At 50.6% G+C, this 18,904-nt stretch overlaps 1 protein-coding gene across 3 annotated transcripts in view; it reads right to left on the bottom strand.

Moving 5' to 3' along the window:
• PDXDC1 (pyridoxal dependent decarboxylase domain containing 1) overlaps positions 1-11,262 on the bottom strand; it is a 123,030-nt gene extending 111,768 nt beyond the window's left edge. For 2 of the 3 annotated variants that reach the window (XM_073542925.1, XM_073542926.1), the window contains exon 1: positions 10,977-11,261. In XM_073542925.1, the coding sequence (XP_073399026.1) occupies positions 10,977-11,180 (204 nt within the window). In that variant the 5' untranslated portion in view covers positions 11,181-11,261. Of the gene's footprint in view, positions 1-10,976 lie in introns of all 3 variants that reach the window. The other variant, XM_073542927.1, reaches the window with a different exon arrangement.
• Positions 11,263-18,904: the final 7,642 nt, after the last annotated feature.

Raw genomic sequence — 18,904 nt, 5'->3', positions numbered from 1 at the left:
TTTTTCTTTAACAGCCTTCACAGCGTGCTCCCGACTGACGGTGAGGATGGAGGGATTGATGTGGACCGCCTCATCGATCTCGTCAGAGAAAGGGAGTCGCTCTGGAATATGGCTGACCGCCGCCACGCTGACCTGATAGTTACCCGACGACTCTGGGAGGAAATCTGTTCTCTCCTTGTGGGCCGCTGGGAGGACCTCGAAGCTCGGGCCCAGATTAAAGAGCGTAAGTATATACAGTACCGGTTGCTTGATGTAAACCAGTGTTTCCCGAACTCCAGTCCTCGTGGTCCCCACGGATCATGTGTTCAGGATTTCTATTTACTATGGAAATCCTGAAAACATGACCCCTGGGGACCATGAGGACTGGAGTTTGTGAAACACTGATGTTGTATACTAACCACTCCTTTCTCGTTTCAGGGAACAGAATTGTGAATCGGTGGCGGTCTGTGAGGGATCATTTCAAGAAGGAGTTCAATAAAGAGATGCGGGCCCCGAGTGGATCTGGAGGACGCAGGAGCAAGTACAAGTACGCACAAGCCCTGTCGTTCCTCCGGGAAACAATGCTCACCAGAAGGTAAATATTACACACCACATGTGACAAAAAATGTTAGATGTAACTTTTTTTTTCAGCCAGGGCCATACCATGTCAGTATTTTAATTGTTTTTTTTCTCTTTATTACACAGCACGGTGAGCAGCACTCGGGAGCCTGCACGATTGGACCCTTCTGAGGCGATCCCTGAGGAGACCGGCACCGAGGGACACTTCGACCGCCCCGGTACATCTGCACCTTCCCAGCCTTCCCACACATTTGACCCATCTGTCCCATCCACCAGCACAGGAGCATCGTGGCCGCCTACATTACATGAAGCTGCTGGTGAGGAGATCGCTTTCCCTTTACCCCACCCTTCTGCCCCTGCCACCTCTAGTACACCTGCGGGTACTGGGCGGCAGCGGCAGAGGGGTCAGGAAAAGACTTATGCGCAAGAGTTCTTGCATCTGAATGCACCTTTCCAGAACTGTCTCAAAGTCTTGTCAGAACAAATCTCCGCAGGCTTTCAGCAGATCAACTCCAGCATTCTGGAGGTGAAGACACTTCTGCAAACCATGCATTCAGAAGCAAGATCTTCGCCAAACCACACCTTTTTCAGGTCTGTTGTGGAGCGCATGGAAACGCTATCTCCTACCCAGCAGATGCATGTAATGCATTCGTGCCACGGTGCTCTACAGCAGGTTACCTCCCAACCTCCACCTCCCACCACTGTAGTTCCTCCACCTGCACCCCCTCCAGCCACTTTCCATCCTCCCCCTCCTATTACATCTGCACCCCCTCCAGCCACTTTCCATCCTCCCCCTCCTATTACATACCAGCAACCTCACCAGTACCAGCAACCTCCCCAGTACCAGACATCTCCCCACTTCCAGCAACCTGCCCCGTACCAAACTCCTTCCCCGTACCAAACTCCTTCCCCATACAACTTTCCATCAACATCATCTGCTCCTACAGTCCCTGCCCAACCCTCCACTCCACCGCCCACCACCTCTTCTGCCTCCCACATGTCCACCCATTCTGTATCTTTTTCCACACCTTCACCTCTAACTGTTCCTTCCCCACCACGATCCCAGTCCTCTCTCCACACACCCAGTGTCGAAGTGTCCCGCAGCCCCTCCAGCAGTATTTCCACCCCACAGTACACAGATTTGTAATGTGTGTTTTTTGTAATAAAAATGCCCATTGGGTTTAAAACCTTTATTAAAAAAGTTTTTTGCACTTTAAAAACATTTTACAAAAAAAAAAAAAAAAAAATTTAAATAAAAGTTAAATTATCGTTTCACAATGGTTGTCTGTCATTTCTTTCTGCGGCGAACTATGTTTTAAAAAAAGGTTAAATACAGGGTATTTCAAAGGTAAAAAGGTATTCAAAACCAGGTATATAACTGTGGGTAAATTTTAGCTTTTTGCCACAGTTGTGTTCCTGGTTGTGTTTGAAGCAAAGTATTTCACCTAAAAAGTTGTGTTTATTGTTGGTGATTTCCTACCAATGTACACAACTTTTGTTAAAAGGTGAAATACTTTGCATAAAACACAACCAGGTACACACCTGTGGCCTAAAGGTAAAAATAGTAAGACCATGACAAGATAGCCAACTTTGGTTGGCAAAGGTATATACTGTTGGTCCAGAAGGTACACAAGTTTGGTTAGGGCACAAATCTTTCACACTCTGTCATCCTGCCAGTGTACTCTGCCTTGAGGTGACAAAGTATAGCGGAAAATTGTCCCTCATTACTGAAACCGTCACAGAACTTCTAGTGGTAATATTTCCAATGACAACATCCATCTTCGCCAGTAACTTGCTCTTCTCTCCAACCTGCACTTTCTTCTCTACAACCTGTCAAAGAAGGGCTGTAGGAACATGCTATATCTAGTTTTCCAGTAGCCAATCCCGTTCGGAAGGCCACAAGGGTAAATTTTAAAAACCGGATCCGGCGTAATCCGTCGAAAAACGGATATAAAAACGGATGAACCGGATGAGACGGATCCGGTTTTGTCTGTCAAGAACAAGACGGATCCGGCAGAAAACCAGATCCGGCACTTCAGGTTTTACAAAACATTTGCCGGATCCGGCATTCCGGCACGACGCCGGATCGCGCCTGACGCCGAAAACCTGATGTGTGAAAGTACCCTTATACTTTTAGATACGGATAATTTTTATGCCAACTGGCAGAGAGCAGATCGTACTAAGCTCCAATGTGTGCCTGTATTACGGAGGAACCTTGCATTCTGCATAGCTTTGTGCCAGTAATAAGGAAGTACTCAATATTCAAGATCATAAGGAAGTAGAGGAACCCAGGAGATCAAGAGAGGATTTCTAACTATTTGGTTTTGTACATTAGCTTTCATTGTAATATACCGTACATTGTGGCAGATATCTGCTTCAAATTAGTCAAGGTGTCCGGAAAGGGAATCTGTCAGTAGTTTTGGCCGCTATAAGATGCGGCCGCTGCCTTTCAGGGCTTATCTACAGCATTCTATAATGCTGTATAGCTGCCCCCAATCCTACCTGCAAGAGAAGAAAAAAAATAAGTTTTACTATACTCACTCTGTGGGGGTCCGGTCTGATGGGTGTTGCAGGTCCAGGTCCGACCTTCTTGCAATGCCGCCCTCCTGCTTGTTCATGGCTCCCGACATCGCACTCCTGCGCAGGTGTACTTATCTGCCCTGTTGAGAGCAGAGCAAATTCCTGCAGTGCGCAGGCGCTAGGCCTCTCTGACCTCTCCCGATGCCTGCGCACTGCAGAACTTTGCTCTGCTCTCAACAGGGCAGATAAGTACACCTGCGCAGGAGTGCGATGCCGGGAGCCATGAACAAGCAGGAGGGCGGCGTCACAAGAAGATGGGCGGCGTCGCAAGAAGATGGGAGGCGTCGCAAGAAGATGGGAGGCGTCGGACCTGGACCTGCAACACCCATCAGACCTGACCGCCCCCCCCCCCAGGGTGAGTATAATAAAACTTATTTTTTTCTTCTCTTGCAGGTTGGACCTGGGGCTTATCTACAGTATTGTAGAACGCTGTAGATAAGCCCTGAAAGGTATCTTATAGTGGCCAAAACTACCGACAGGATCCCTTTAAATTAGGACTGTGGTCGTTTTAGTCCTGGATCGTCACCTAGGTGGGATGGATATGTAAAACATATCACCACTAAAGTATCACTTATTGTAATCTGGTGTCAAGTTGCTGAAGCCACCAGATAACTGGTCACAGCCATCGTCCACTACAAGTCTACTATACACGTGTCCTTTTGAGCCATTCACCTCTCATTTTTGTGGTACACAACAGCATTCAAAGCAAATAACCCTGCCAGTGGCCTGCGGATCACACAGGACATTAGAAATGCTATATGGGTCCGTTCACATGGGGACTGCCGGGATGTTCAGCTATTTTGACTCCAAAAAAAGTGCAGTCAGCAGCGTGATCTGCTGTCAAATGTACATCACTATTATCAAGTATCTAGCTGTAAACCGACCGGACAGCAGTCATGCCTCCATTATACATGAACGTCATAATGTGACCACAGTCATACCCAAACTCTTTATCATAGCAAAAAATAAAAAAACACATGTAAAATGTCAGCAAATGTGGCAAATACCAGGCAATGGGATCGTTACAGGTCAATGTGGTTAGGTAAAATATTTGACATTCCTAAAGATTATAATGGATAAATCAGACGTTTCCAAACCAGCAAGAAGCACATCAGGCCTGAGGAACTGGTTTCCCCGTACCTGGAGCTAATCATAGGGTAAGACCTGGGCAAACCGCGGCCCGAGACAGCCGGAGGGCTGAAACAGTGGCCCACGGGCTGCACCGTGCCCTCCCTCGCCCGCTGTCACCGCTATCCGAATCTTCTGGACGCAGACCGCGGTGAATACGTTGGTGGGGGAAGGGCCGCCGTCTCCAATCAGCACGTGAGACAGCAAACTTACGCCATTCACATTGCTTAATTTGTGCACTGCAGTTTAAGTGATCTGACGGTCGAGGGTTCAAGAATAAAATAAAAATTCAAATCACCTTTTTCCCAGTGTTAAAAACTAAAAAATTTAAAAAAAAAAAAAAATAATTAAATTTGGAGTTGCCACATTTATATAAGCCTGGTCTGCTAAAATATGACCAATTCATATGGAAAATGTCACAAAAAGATTAAAAAAAAAAATAAAAACCTCAGAATTGCATTTATTGTCTCCTTACAAAAAAAAAAAAAAAGAAGAGGAATCAAAATGTTGCATGTACTGTGAAAATCAGAAAAACAAAAAACGTTGTGAGCCATAGAAAATGGAGACATAAACCATTTTTTTTTTTCTTTTTTAACAAACAGGAATTTTTTTTAACCACTAAAATAAACAAAAACTATGCCCGTTTGGCATCACTGTAATCGTACTGATCTAGAGAATCACGCTGACAGGTTATCTTTGAAATACAAAAGAATACCTTAAAAGACGAGAACCCCAAAAAAACAATAAAAAAAAAAAAAAACTGTACTTATTCATTGCAGAATTATATTGCCCTGCAGGGAGGGGAGCCATTTCAATTTTCATCTCAAGCAGCAGGATCGCTAGAATCGGCCCTGGTAGGACCACCGCTGATCCAGAATACAGGATTCTGACGTGCCCCATCAGAGTGGAGCAATGGCCCCCAATACTGTACCGGACCGCCGGAGAAAGTAAGGGGAGATCTCAGCATAGGAAGCAACCGCACTTTCTAGCAATATGGCATCATTTTGTAGAATAGGTATTTCTGGGATTCAATTTTACCATTCTTGCAGATATAAGCTACACTGTATATCAATGCCAAGAGCTGCACAGGCCCCTGAGTAACCCAATCAATCCATCCGGGCCGCTGTTTATAGCAACCTGTCAATGGGTCGCAGACTGTCATAAATCTGACAATTTCCATCACCCAACACATGGGGAGTGTCAGGGTAGATTTACAAAGACTGAATATGCTGTAACAGTAAATCCAGAGGACGCTGCAGGAAAAACTGCACCAAATTGTATGTTTAAGAAAAATACCCACTTCTGGTGCTCATGTGGCAAAGTTTCGGAGAACAAAACCCTGTGATAGACACTTATTATATATATTACTTGTTAGGCATCCCACCTCTCGGTTCCCACTGTCGGTTTATCCAAAAGGACCACCCATGAGAATGGGTGAAGCCAGCAACGACCACTTCTTGTGGGGCTCACTGGCACAGCGAATGATCACAGATTTGCCAATAGGGTGGCTGCTGACAGTTTCTTGCAGAGTGCAGCAGTAGAGAGGAGTTCATCACCGGCTGCTGCGCTCTGCATAGGCAGCGACTGAGATGAGAGAGGCTGAGCAACTAATGGATCGTATGCACCAGGCTCTCCTCACTTACAATTCTTTCACAGGACAGACAGACCTGTTGGGAAAGCTGCCCAAATATTTAAAGGGAATCTGTCACCTCATTTTTCTGACATAAGATGTGGCCACCGCCATCAGGGGCTTATCTACAGCATTCTGTAATGCTGAAGATAAGCGCCCGATATAACCTGAAAGAGAAGAAAAAGGAGTTAGATTATACTCACCACGGGGTATGGTCCGATGGGTGTCGCGGTCCAGTCCAGCGCCTCCCATCTTCTAGCGATGACGTCCGCCTCCTTACTTCTGCCGCGGCTCCTGCGCTGGTGTACTTTATCTTCCCTGTTGAGGGCAGAGTAGAGTACTGCAGTGCGCAGGCGCCAGGAAAGGTCAGAGAGGTCCGGCACCTGCGCACTGCAGTACTTTACTCTGCCCTCAACAGGGAAGATAAAGTACACCAGCGCAGGAGCCGTGGCAGAAGTAAGAAGGAGGACATCATCTCAAGAAGATGGGAAGCGCCGGACCGCGACACCATCGGACCGGACCATGCCCCCTGTGATTATAATCTAACTCGTTTTTCTTATCTTTCAGGTTACATCGGGGGCTTGTCTACAGCATGGCAGAAAGCATTACAGAATGCTGTAGATAAGCCCGTGATGGCGGTGGCCGCATCACATAGGCCAAAAATGAGGTGACAGATTCCCTTTGAAAAAAAAAAAAAGTGATCTCACCAGATAGAGAAATTACACTAATATTTTATTATAGTTTTTGAACATATTTTCAAACCTTAAAGACAACCTGGCGGCTGACCATTCTGCCTGATAGAGGCAGCATGTTGTTAGGCATTGGCCGTATGATCTCTCCGCTGCCGAGTTTCACCGAAAAACACAATTTAAAACTTACGGGGGACCGAGCCGCATTGGAGACTAGTTGAATAGATGGGTCCCTGGTGGCTCCTCTCCCCCCCTCCTGCCATGGATTGAGGGCAGCAAGAGGGGAGAATCCGTGGGGGATCCATCTGTCCTGTCCCGACTAGTCTCCAGCACAGCTCAGTGCCCCGCGCCTTATAAAGTATGTTTTTCCGTGAAATGCCACAGCGGGTGAGAGCACGCAGCCACCATGCTGCCCGTGGATTGTGCAGCATGTATCAGCTGTCAGGTTCACTTTAAATGGGCTATTCAGGACTATTTAATTTTTTTTACTGTGGGCCCAAAAACTAACAAGAAGACAATTGCTGTCTGCTCTCGGTACCAAACTCTGCCGACAATTCAGCGATTTCCGCAAATGTCACATCGACAAGAGCAGCGGCTTCTCTTCTCCTCTGCTGACGGGACATGACAGCCGACGTCCTGCCTGTTAGCAACTACCTGCCTGGATTTTATTTACCATGGGCCTAGAAACTTAAATAATCTTGGACAAGTCCTTTAAGATGATGTGCGCTGTATGAATATTTAACCCCTTAATGACCACCAATACATCTTTTTACTGACCTGAGATATAAGAGCACAGCATCCCCCCGACAGGCGACAATCCAGCAGCTGTTGGCTGTACACTACAGCTGACACCCTGCTGCATCAGACATGTTGAAGCTCCAGTTATTTCCACATAAAGTGACACTGGTCAGATTTTTTATAAAATCATCTCGTCAAAAAAAACAAAAAACAAAACTAATGGTGGCGGCAGAGCGACCGTGCGCTCTACTGTGCATCACTTTCAGGAGTGCACGCCTACAGGAGGTGGACACTCAGAAGAAGTCTACTATGTCTGAGTGTCTGCCCCCTGTAGGCATACACTACCGTAAAAAGTGCACGGCGGAGGGAAGGGTTCGCTCTGCCGTCACAATTACAGTCTGTGGCCCTGTCAGCACGTGTCCGGTCCCTGTTTTGTGGGGGATTTCGGATGCATGCCCCAACGAGAACCCAGAACACAATGTGAAGCTCCTTATGCTATAGATCTGTTCAGATGGCAGGTTTTACACATATACTGATTGTGTGACAAAAAAAAAAAAAACCTCGTCATGCACTCTTCTGTACTCCAAAGATAATCGCCTATACAAGTCTATCGATGCATATAAAAAAAAAAAAAAAAAACAGATCAAAACTGCAGCATCCGGGTAGCATCTGATTTTCCTGGATACATAACCACTATTAACAAAAGAAGCTGGATTGTTTACCTATTACTAAATGTCACGTAGGCTAAAAGACGGACATGCGGGTGTAAACTGCCCGAGTTTCCTAGATGAGTATCAGAAACTCTTTCCTGCGCCCGCCAGACCCCGGCCTCGCTCTTTCCTGCGCCCGCCAGACCCCGGCCTCGCTCTTTCCTGCGCCCGCCAGACCCCGGCCTCGCTCTTTCCTGCGCCCGCCAGACCCCGGCCTCGCTCTTTCCTGCGCCCGCCAGACCCCGGCCTCGCTCTTTCCTGCGCCCGCCAGACCCCGGCCTCGCTCTTTCCTGCGCCCGTGTTAGGGCTGAGGTTTGGGTAACACAATAAGTACATTTAATATACTAAAAAAAAACAAAAAAAAAAAAAGAAAAAAAAAAAGTAACAATACCATAGAATCGTAGAGTTGGAAGGGACCTCCTGGGCCATCTGGTCCAACCCCCTGCTCAAAGCAGGATTCGCTAAATCATCCCAGTTAGATGTCTGTCCAGCCTCTGTTTGAAGACTTCCATTGAAGGAGAACTCACCACTTCTCGTGGCAGCCTGTTCCACTCATTGATCACTCTAACTGTCAAAAAGTTTTTTCTAATATCTAATCTGTGTCTCCTCCCATTCAGTTTCATCCCATTGCTTCTAGTCTTTCCTTGTGCAAATGAGAATAAAGTTGATCCTTCTACAATGTGACAGCCCTTTAGATATTTGTAGACAGCTATTAAGTCTCCTCTCAGTCTTCTCTTTTGCAAACTAAACATTCCCAAATCCTGCAACCTTTCTTCATAAGACAGGGTTTGCAGACCGGTCACCATTCTGGTCGCTCTTTTCTGAACTTGCTCCAGTTTGCTGATGTCTTTTTTAAAATGTGGTGCCCAAAATTGGACACAATATTCCAGATGAGGTCTGACCAAAGAGGTGTAGAGGGAAATAATTACTTCACGTGATCTAGACTGTATGCTTCTGTTAATACATCCTAGAATTGCATTTGCCTTTTTTGCTGCTGCATCACACTGTTGACTCATATTCAGTCTGTGATCTATTAGTATACCCAAGTCTTTTTCACATGTGCTGTCACTTAGCCCTATTCCTCCCATTCTATATATGCTTTTTTCATTTTTATTGCCCAGATGTAGTACTTTGCATTTCTCCCTGTTAAAAACCATTCTGTTAGTTGCTGCCCACTTCTCCAGTTTATTTAAATCTTTTTGAATCCTCTCTCTCTCTTCTCTAGTATTAGCTATCCCTCCTAGCTTTGTGTCATCAGCAAATTTAATCAGTTTACCCTCAATTCCTTCATCTAAATCGTTGATAAAGATGTTGAACAATACAGGGCCCAGGACAGAGCCCTGTGGTACCCCACTTGAGACATTCTTCCAACTGGATGTGCAGCCATTTACGACCACTCTTTGGGTCCGATCACTAAGCCAGTTATGAATCCACCTAACAGTTGCCTTGTCCATTCCATACTTAGTCATTTTTTCAATAAGGATTGTATGAGAGACTTTGTCAAATGCTTTGCTGAAGTCAAGATATACTATATCTACAGCATTTCCTTGATCCACCCAATCAGTAATACCATCATAGAAGGAAATTAAGATAGTCACCGACACTGTATTTCCTTAAACTACAATTCGTGCACTTGGGGGGAGACGAGGCACAGGTGGGGGGGGGACGAGGCACAGGTGTGTGTGTGTGTGTGTGGGGGGGGGGGGGGGGGGGGGGGGGGAGGCCAGGCACAGGTTGGGGGGGGGGGGGGGGAGGCCAGGCACAGGTTGGGGGGGGGGGGGGGAGGCCAGGCACAGGTCAGGGGGGGGGGGGGGGGGGAGGCCAGGCACAGGTCAGGGGGGGGGGGGGGGGGGGGAGGCCAGGCACAGGTCAGGGGGGGGGGGGGAGGCCAGGCACAGGTCAGGGGGGGGGGGGAGGCCAGGCACAGGTCAGGGGGGGGGGGGAGGCCAGGCACAGGTCAGGGGGGGGGGGGGGAGGCCAGGCACAGGTCAGGGGGGGGGGGGAGGCCAGGCACAGGTCAGGGGGGGGGGGAGGCCAGGCACAGGTCAGGGGGGGGGGGGGAGGCCAGGCACAGGTCAGGGGGGGGGGGGGAGGCCAGGCACAGGTCAGGGGGGGGGGGAGGCCAGGCACAGGTCAGGGGGGGGGGGGGAGGCCAGGCACAGGTCAGGGGGGGGGGGGGGGAGGCCAGGCACAGGTCAGGGGGGGGGGGGGGAGGCCAGGCACAGGTCAGGGGGGGGGGGGGAGGCCAGGCACAGGTCAGGGGGGGGGGGGAGGCCAGGCACAGGTCAGGGGGGGGGGGGGAGGCCAGGCACAGGTCAGGGGGGGGGGGGGGGAGGCCAGGCACAGGTCAGGGGGGGGGGGGGGGGAGGCCAGGCACAGGTCAGGGGGGGGGGGGGGGGGGAGGCCAGGCACAGGTCAGGGGGGGGGGGGGGAGGCCAGGCACAGGTCAGGGGGGGGGGGGGGGGAGGCCAGGCACAGGTCAGGGGGGGGGGGGGGAGGCCAGGCACAGGTCAGGGGGGGGGGGGGGGGGAGGCCAGGCACAGGTCAGGGGGGGGGGGGGGGGGGGAGGCCAGGCACAGGTCAGGGGGGGGGGGGGGGGGAGGCCAGGCACAGGTCAGGGGGGGGGGGGGGAGGCCGGACACAGGTCAGGGGGGGGGGGGGGAGGCCAGGCACAGGTCAGGGGGGGGGAGGCCAGGCACAGGTCAGGGGGGGGAGGCCAGGCACGCCAGGCACAGGTGGGGGGGAGGCCAGGCACAGGTGGGGGGGACCAGGAGTGGAGGGGACTCGCTCTGCCCCGCCGCCATGTCACCGGACACATCCTCCATCACATTGTTATCACCCTGGGGTGTAATGTGAGAAGTCAACGGTGGCCGGGGAGGGTCAGCAGCCCAGCTCCATGGCAGCCGCACACACAGGGGCAGCGGGTGGCACCCAGCACGATACCTGAGGGAAGGCTCTCTGGCTCTGCATGCTGGCTGCTCCTCTCCGCCGGTGCTGCCTGGCTCCTGGTAGTCTCCACAGCAGTATTTCCCTGTCAGCACTTCCGCCTTCCCTGCTCCGGACAGCCCCGTGTCTCCACGCTGGCAGCGCTGACGTTACCAAGCAGCAGCGCTCCTGCGCGTCCACAGCGCCTACTACTGGGAGCATATGAACGCGCAGAATAGCCGACTACAGGCGATATGGCCTCCGCCGGCCACCGTACTGGAGCTGTCACCGAACAGCCGGAATGTAAACGGATGACTGAGTGGATGACGTCGGTATTTGGGCGGGGCCCATCTGCCAATCACTGCTGGAGGGTGGGATCCAGCGCCTCCATCTCCTCAGTCATATCACATAGATGTGATGTCAGGGGCTGTGTCTCATCGCACTGTCTGCCCGGGCTCATATGTAGGATATCACCCGCCCGTGCGGCTCTCTCCCTCCAGTCTATCATCTGTCTCATTCCCATACATCATCTACCTATGTATGTCATCAGTTACCTGCTTATAGCTCATAGTTATTTGTCTGCCTATCTATGGTATCTAACTATATCTATTATCTATATATCTCTCATATCTATCTATCATCTATCTATATCTATAATCTATCTATCATCTATCTATATCTATAATCTATCTATCATCTATCTATATCTATAATCTATCATCTATCTATATATAATCTATTATCTATCTATTATCTATCATCTGTCTATATATAATCTATTATCTATCTATCATCTATCTATATCTATAATCTATCATCTATCTATATATAATCTATTATCTATCTATAATCTATCTATAATCTATTATCTATACTCATTTCTCTTTAGCAGCGGTCACAGGAGTTACCCACGGCCGCCGGCTCCAGACTCTTGTGACCGCTGCTCCCCACCTCCCACCACAGCCAGAGCCGATACATCTGGACTATAAGACCCCCCCCACTTTCCTCCCCATTTTTGGAGGAAAAATGTGCGACTTATAGTCAGAAAAATGTGGTATATTTCTCTGCGATATCTGTGCATCATGAATTGTAGTATGTGTTAAAGGGGCCACTGAGACTGTTTCGCCCGAGGCCGGGCCCACGACCACCTGGGGCCACTGAGACTGTTTCGCCCGAGGCCGGGCCCACGAACACCTGGGGCCACTGAGACCGTTTCGCCCGAGGCCGGGCCCACGAACACCTGGGGCCACTGAGACTGTTTCGCCCGAGGCCGGGCCCACAAACACCTGGGGCCACTGAGACTGTTTCGCCCGAGGCCGGGCCCACGAACACCTGGGGCCACTGAGACCGTTTCGCCCGAGGCCGGGCCCACGAACACCTGGGGCCACTGAGACTGTTTCGCCCGAGGCCGGGCCCACAAACACCTGGGGCCACTGAGACTGTTTCGCCCGAGGCCGGGCCCACGAACACCTGGGGCCACTGAGACCGTTTCGCCCGAGGCCGGGCCCACGAACACCTGGGGCCACTGAGACTGTTTCGCCCGAGGCCGGGCCCACAAACACCTGGGGCCACTGAGACTGTTTCGCCCGAGGCCGGGCCCACGAACACCTGGGGCCACTGAGACCGTTTCGCCCGAGGCCGGGCCCACGAACACCTGGGGCCGCTGAGACCGTTTCGCCCGAGGCCGGGCCCACGAACACCTGGGGCCACTGAGACCGTTTCGCCCGAGGCCGGGCCCTCGAACACCTGGGGCCACTGAGACTGTTTCGCCCGAGGCCGGGCCCACGAGCACCTGGGGCCACTGAGACTGTTTCGCCCGAGGCCGGGCCCACGAACACCTGGGGCCGCTGAGACTGTTTCGCCCGAGGCCGGGCCCACAAACACCTGGGGCCGCTGAGACTGTTTCGCCCGAGGCCGGGCCCACGAACACCTGGCGCCGGCCCCGCTTACACTGATTATGGCGTTGTGTCTGTTGCATCGGTATAGTCAGTGGCAGATGGATGGTGACCATCTTATATACTCTTAATAAAGTGCTAGAGGCAATCTTTACATCTAAAAACAGCAAATCTAGTTATGTTGCATGTAATAAATAATGAAATATATTTAATTATTTAATGTATTCCAGAATGCACTAAGCTAATGTAAGACTGAGACTCTCACACGGGGAACACTGTTAATAGCAGAATTTAGAAACCGTAATGCTGTTGAAAAAAAAAAAACTCACGAAAAGTCCTTGACCAAATGGCCAACCTAGCAGGGCCGCCATCAGGGCATTACAGCCCTTACAACAGTATGGGGCCCTAAAATTCCTAGTGGCAGCCCTGCACCCTAGCATCAGAGGGTGTTCCCATAATGATCTGTCTGGGTGAAGAGCAGAACAAACAGAGCAAGGACTCTGCAAGCCAAGCACGTCATGGATATTTTATACTCTCAGTCACCGGGATAATGTCACTGGATCTGAATTAGACTATTTGATTATTTTTCTTAACAAGAGACAGGAAGTTTCCACTATGAATTTTTGGTGAGTTTTTGACGCTGAATATTTTTGTTGCACAAAAGAGCGCACCGTCTGGGAATTCTAGAAATCTCATACTCATTGCGCTCTTTTTTTTACACTCTGTAAAATGGCCCGTGGTGCGTGTTTTAAATGCACAATATGTCAATTTATCTTGCTGGCTACGCTGCGTTTGCAAATGCCACTGATGTGTGTGGGTTTTTTTCCCAATAGATGCAGAAAATCCGCAGGTAAAAAGAAATGCGTAGGCGTTTTTAGCGCATGCACAAAAAGACTAATCTAACCCGCATATGACTATATCAGTAAAGATGAGTCAAAACCAAATCCTGGGAAGTATCAAGAGCAAAGCAGCTTTATTTAAAGCAAGACACACCAAAAAGAGGCAAAAAAAAAACGCAGGGTAAAAAAACGGGATAAAAACACTTGTAAAAAAAAAAAAAATGCAATGAAGAAAGCGCAAGTGCTAGATGCAGAAAATCTGCAATATCAAAAACTCACCAAGTACTCATCATGGGAACAAAACCTACAAAAGGCAATTATTTTGTGGTCATATTTATATTTGCATTGGTAAATCTGCATATTTTACCTACAAGGGACCCGTCACTGTCTATACATATCTAATTTTTATCTGGTGTAAATGCCCAAATTCTTCGGAATCTGGCATTATATATAGAGATATGACTCTCTCTTCCCTGCATATAAAACTAATCTTTCTATCCAACTGGGGGTAATCCTCAAGAAGATTTCCAATACGGAAGAGCTGCTGACCACGCCCATTTGGCTAACATGACTACATTTACATGCAGGGAACAGGGGCCATATTTCAGGAATCGAAAGATGCAGGAACAATAGAAAATCAGCACCAGATTCAGGAGAACAGAAGTATTTACACTGGGTAAAAAGCACATATTTATGGCTCATTGTTATGCCGCGCTCACCAGGAGGCGGGGCTTCGGCCCCGACGTCACTCCCTCCGGTACGGCGGTCCCTCAGGGGTCCCCGTCGGGTGCGCACGCGCAACTCTCGTCCCCGGGTCTCCTCCTCCATGTCACGTTTGCGCTTGCGCGTTCCTGTCAGTACTGCATAGGGCTCGGTCCTCTCTATGGTATTGGAGGACCTGACCCGGAACCACTAGTGGTCATGTGCTTTCGGGCCAGGTCCTGACCCGGAACCAGTAGTAGTCATGTGCTATATCAGACGACCTCCCCCTAGGGGAGGTGCCTGATTATTGTTGTGCTTCCTGGCTGGGTCAGCTGTGTCCCAGCCTGGCTGTGCGCTGTTCTCAGGTCCTCTGCTCTGTCTGCTATTCTGTGGTGCTCCTAGCACTTGCTCTGAACCCTTGTTGCTTCATGCTCAGTTGTGCCTCCTGGCACATCCTCTCGTATCCTGTCCCTTGTTTCTTGCTCCGCCGTGCCTCCTGGCATTCACTCTATTCCTGTGTTCTGTTACTTGCTACACGCCTTATGCGCCCACGTGTACCCGTCTAGCACTACCCTGTACTCAGCGCACTCCCGTGTACTCTCCTGTGTTCCCTAGTATCCTGCACCCTCCAGTCACACAGTCTCGTATCTCCTGTGAGCCGGCCGCCTGGTGCCAGCAGTCGTGGTATCGTATCCCCTGGGGCTTGCTCCTGACACTCCCTGTATAGGGGGTGGTCCTCACTAGGTTAGCTCGCCCTGGGAGGGTTGGTGCCGCGACCCAGAGGGTCCACTCCAGGAGTCGCTAACACTCTAACACTCTAACAGTATAATCAGGCCATGGACCCCGCTGGTACTGCGGCTTCCGTCCAAAAGGAGCTGACGTTCCTCCGGGAAAACCAGATTAGGATTATGGCATTTCTCAAGTCCATGGAGTCCGGTTTATCTTCCTCTCAGTCCTCTGAGCCTGGGAATGCTGCCCAGTTGGCTAGTCTCCAGCAGGAACTTGCGCAGCAACGTGACTCCCAGGCTCAGATTCTCAACTATATAGCGTCGGTAGATAATCGGCTCGTTTCCATACAATCTGCCCAGGCCATGCTTCCACACTCGCTTCCGTGCCTATGTAAGCCACCCCGGTATAGTGGTGACCCTGTGTTGTGTCGCGGATTCCTGAGCCAGTGTCGTTTGCATTTTGAGTTTTTGCCGCAGCATTACCCCACCGATCGTGCTAAAATAGCATTTATTGTTTCTCACTTAGAGGGTAAGGCGCTTGCGTGGGTGAATCCCCTTTGGGAGCGTGATGACCCACTCGTCGCTCAGCTTTCCATCTTTTTGGACACTTTCCGTAAGGTGTTCGACGAGCCGGGTCGCCTTGCTTCCACCACCGAGTCCCTCTTTAATCTTCGTCAAGGTTCTCTATCGGTTGGACAATACGCGATATGTTTTCGCACTTTGTCCTCTGAGCTAGGTTGGAATAATGATGCCCTCGTAGGGGCCTTTTGGCGTGGTCTGTCCGGTCGGATCAAAGACGAACTGGCGGGCCGAGATACCCCTACCAATTTGGAGGATCTTATCTCTCTCGCGACACGCATTGATTTGCGCTTCCAGGAGCGCACCCGCGAGTCAGCCAGAGAGAGAGGGTCCTCTCGCCTCTCTTCGTCCACTCGCAGTTTTTCTCATCCGTTACCCGAGTTATCTGCGGCAGATCCGGTACCTGAGCCTATGCAGGTGGATCGCCTCCAGATAGCTCAACGGCGTCATGTGAAAAGGCAGGCACAAGGGCTCTGTTTCTATTGTGGGGATGCCTCCCACTTTCTACGCTCATGTCCCAAGAGACCGGGGAAGTCTCTCCGCCTGGGACTGTTAAGTGAGGTCTCCTCAAGTGTATGTGATTCCTCTCTGCCCCTGACCGTGCCTGTCTCCCTGAATTTTGGTTTCGAGACTTTTGCTGTGAAAGCTATTGTGGACTCTGGCGCAATGGGTAACTTTATTAGTCTCGAGGCAGTTAAGAAGTTTCGCATCCCTGTCAGATCCCTGGAGTCTCCTAGGTCAGTAGTTCCGGTCGACGATAAGCCCTTGCAGGACACCGTTAACCAGGTCACAGTGGAAGTTGAGTTGCAGATTGGCACATGTCATCGGGAGCGGATCTCCTTCTACGTATTGCCGACTTCGCCTCATACCCTTCTTCTTGGCCTTCCTTGGTTACGTATTCATGGGCCGACCCTGGACTGGCAATCTGGTGATATACTCCGTTGGGGATCGTCCTGTCAAAAGAGTTGCCTGTTGTTCATTCATCCGAAGAACCCTGCTTGCTCGTCTTCGACGGTTATAGGTCCGCCGTCCACCATCCCGTCTGTGACTTGTGACATTGTCGAGAAGGAGGCTGAGAGTCAGTCTCCACATCCGTCAAGCATCCCGTCTGTGACTTGTGACATTGTCGAGAAGGAGGCTGAGAGTCAGTCTCCACATCCGTCAAGCATCCCGTCTGTGACTTGTGACATTGTCGAGAAGGAGGCTGAGAGTCAGTCTCCACATCCTTCAAGCAACCGGTCTGTGACTTGTGACATTATCAACAGGGGGGCTGAGAGTCAGTCCCCATCTCCGTCAAGTGACCGTCCCAAGGTAATTACCGTGGCTTCCGTCAAGTTGACGCCCCAGCGTCCAGGGGAGACCTTTGTGTCTAAAGGTAACCGTAAAGGTGTGTTATCCTGGGGACATTCTTCTCCGGCTGCCGGTCATGTTGGTGCCAAGAGGACACTCTCCCGTTTATCCCACGATTACTGGTGGCCGTCTATTGCTCAGGACGTCAAAGACTTCGTGGCTGCTTGCCCATCGTGTGCCAAGAAGAGACTTCCCAAGCAACCATCCTCCGACAGCTCGCCTCCTAAGGATGAATTGACTTCCAATGACTGCACCACCACTTTGGCCTCCAAGCATGTCTGTGTGCCTCTGCCGGTTCGACCTGTCTCGGGGATACCTGCCTCTGACTCTCTGTCCGTGGAGTTCTCCAGGGTATGGCAGGAGACCGAATTTTCTCGTATTGAGACTCTGGATCTCATTGGTCCTCATGCAATTAGGAAGTGTCTGGATCCCGCTCCTAGTGTCAAGGTGCTATTTTCCAGTTCTAGAGAGAGGGGGCTTAAAGGAGGGGGTACTGTTATGCCGCGCTCACCAGGAGGCGGGGCTTCGGCCCCGACGTCACTCCCTCCGGTACGGCGGTCCCTCAGGGGTCCCCGTCGGGTGCGCACGCGCAACTCTCGTCCCCGGGTCTCCTCCTCCATGTCACGTTTGCGCTTGCGCGTTCCTGTCAGTACTGCATAGGGCTCGGTCCTCTCTATGGTATTGGAGGACCTGACCCGGAACCACTAGTGGTCATGTGCTTTCGGGCCAGGTCCTGACCCGGAACCAGTAGTAGTCATGTGCTATATCAGACGACCTCCCCCTAGGGGAGGTGCCTGATTATTGTTGTGCTTCCTGGCTGGGTCAGCTGTGTCCCAGCCTGGCTGTGCGCTGTTCTCAGGTCCTCTGCTCTGTCTGCTATTCTGTGGTGCTCCTAGCACTTGCTCTGAACCCTTGTTGCTTCATGCTCAGTTGTGCCTCCTGGCACATCCTCTCGTATCCTGTCCCTTGTTTCTTGCTCCGCCGTGCCTCCTGGCATTCACTCTATTCCTGTGTTCTGTTACTTGCTACACGCCTTATGCGCCCACGTGTACCCGTCTAGCACTACCCTGTACTCAGCGCACTCCCGTGTACTCTCCTGTGTTCCCTAGTATCCTGCACCCTCCAGTCACACAGTCTCGTATCTCCTGTGAGCCGGCCGCCTGGTGCCAGCAGTCGTGGTATCGTATCCCCTGGGGCTTGCTCCTGACACTCCCTGTATAGGGGGTGGTCCTCACTAGGTTAGCTCGCCCTGGGAGGGTTGGTGCCGCAACCCAGAGGGTCCACTCCAGGAGTCGCTAACACTCTAACACTCTAACACTCATACCATAAAAGTAAAAAGCCAACTCGATGGCACAGCTGGCAGATCCCTCTTTTACCATTTCTTGAGGTCAATGGCCTAACTTGAAGCTCGTGGGCCCCAATTCAAAATCCCCAAATTATTGCAAGTCTTTTATTGGTCTTTTCATGTAGGTCAAAAGTACTATATGGGTCTCTTAGGCTCCAGGACCCTGGTGCGATTTCCGCATTGAATCCACTGAAATCCACATTGAAACTCCACACAAGAATGAGTTTGCATCAGATTTTAAATTCGTACCATGATTTCATTTTTTAATTTGGCCTCAACAAAAAAGGTTCTCCTATACATTATATTTATGCCAATCTACGTTCCGGCTCATTTCTTTGGTTTTGCTGGAGTTTCTTGTCTTCTTCTTTTGTACAAACAGGTGTGTTTCCCTTTTTGAGTTAGGCATTTCATTGATATAGCTTCCCACGGAGAGGTGTCTGAACATTCAGGCCTGGGTCCTTCTCTGCCCCCATGTACACTATATTGAGTTCGGCTAAAACAAGGTGAG

This window comes from Dendrobates tinctorius, unplaced genomic scaffold (assembly GCF_039654945.1).
Source record: "Dendrobates tinctorius isolate UK_male_01 unplaced genomic scaffold, ASM3965494v1 ptg000129l, whole genome shotgun sequence".
NCBI lineage: Eukaryota > Metazoa > Chordata > Amphibia > Anura > Dendrobatidae > Dendrobates > Dendrobates tinctorius.
This window is presented reverse-complemented; position numbering and strand designations above follow the sequence as displayed.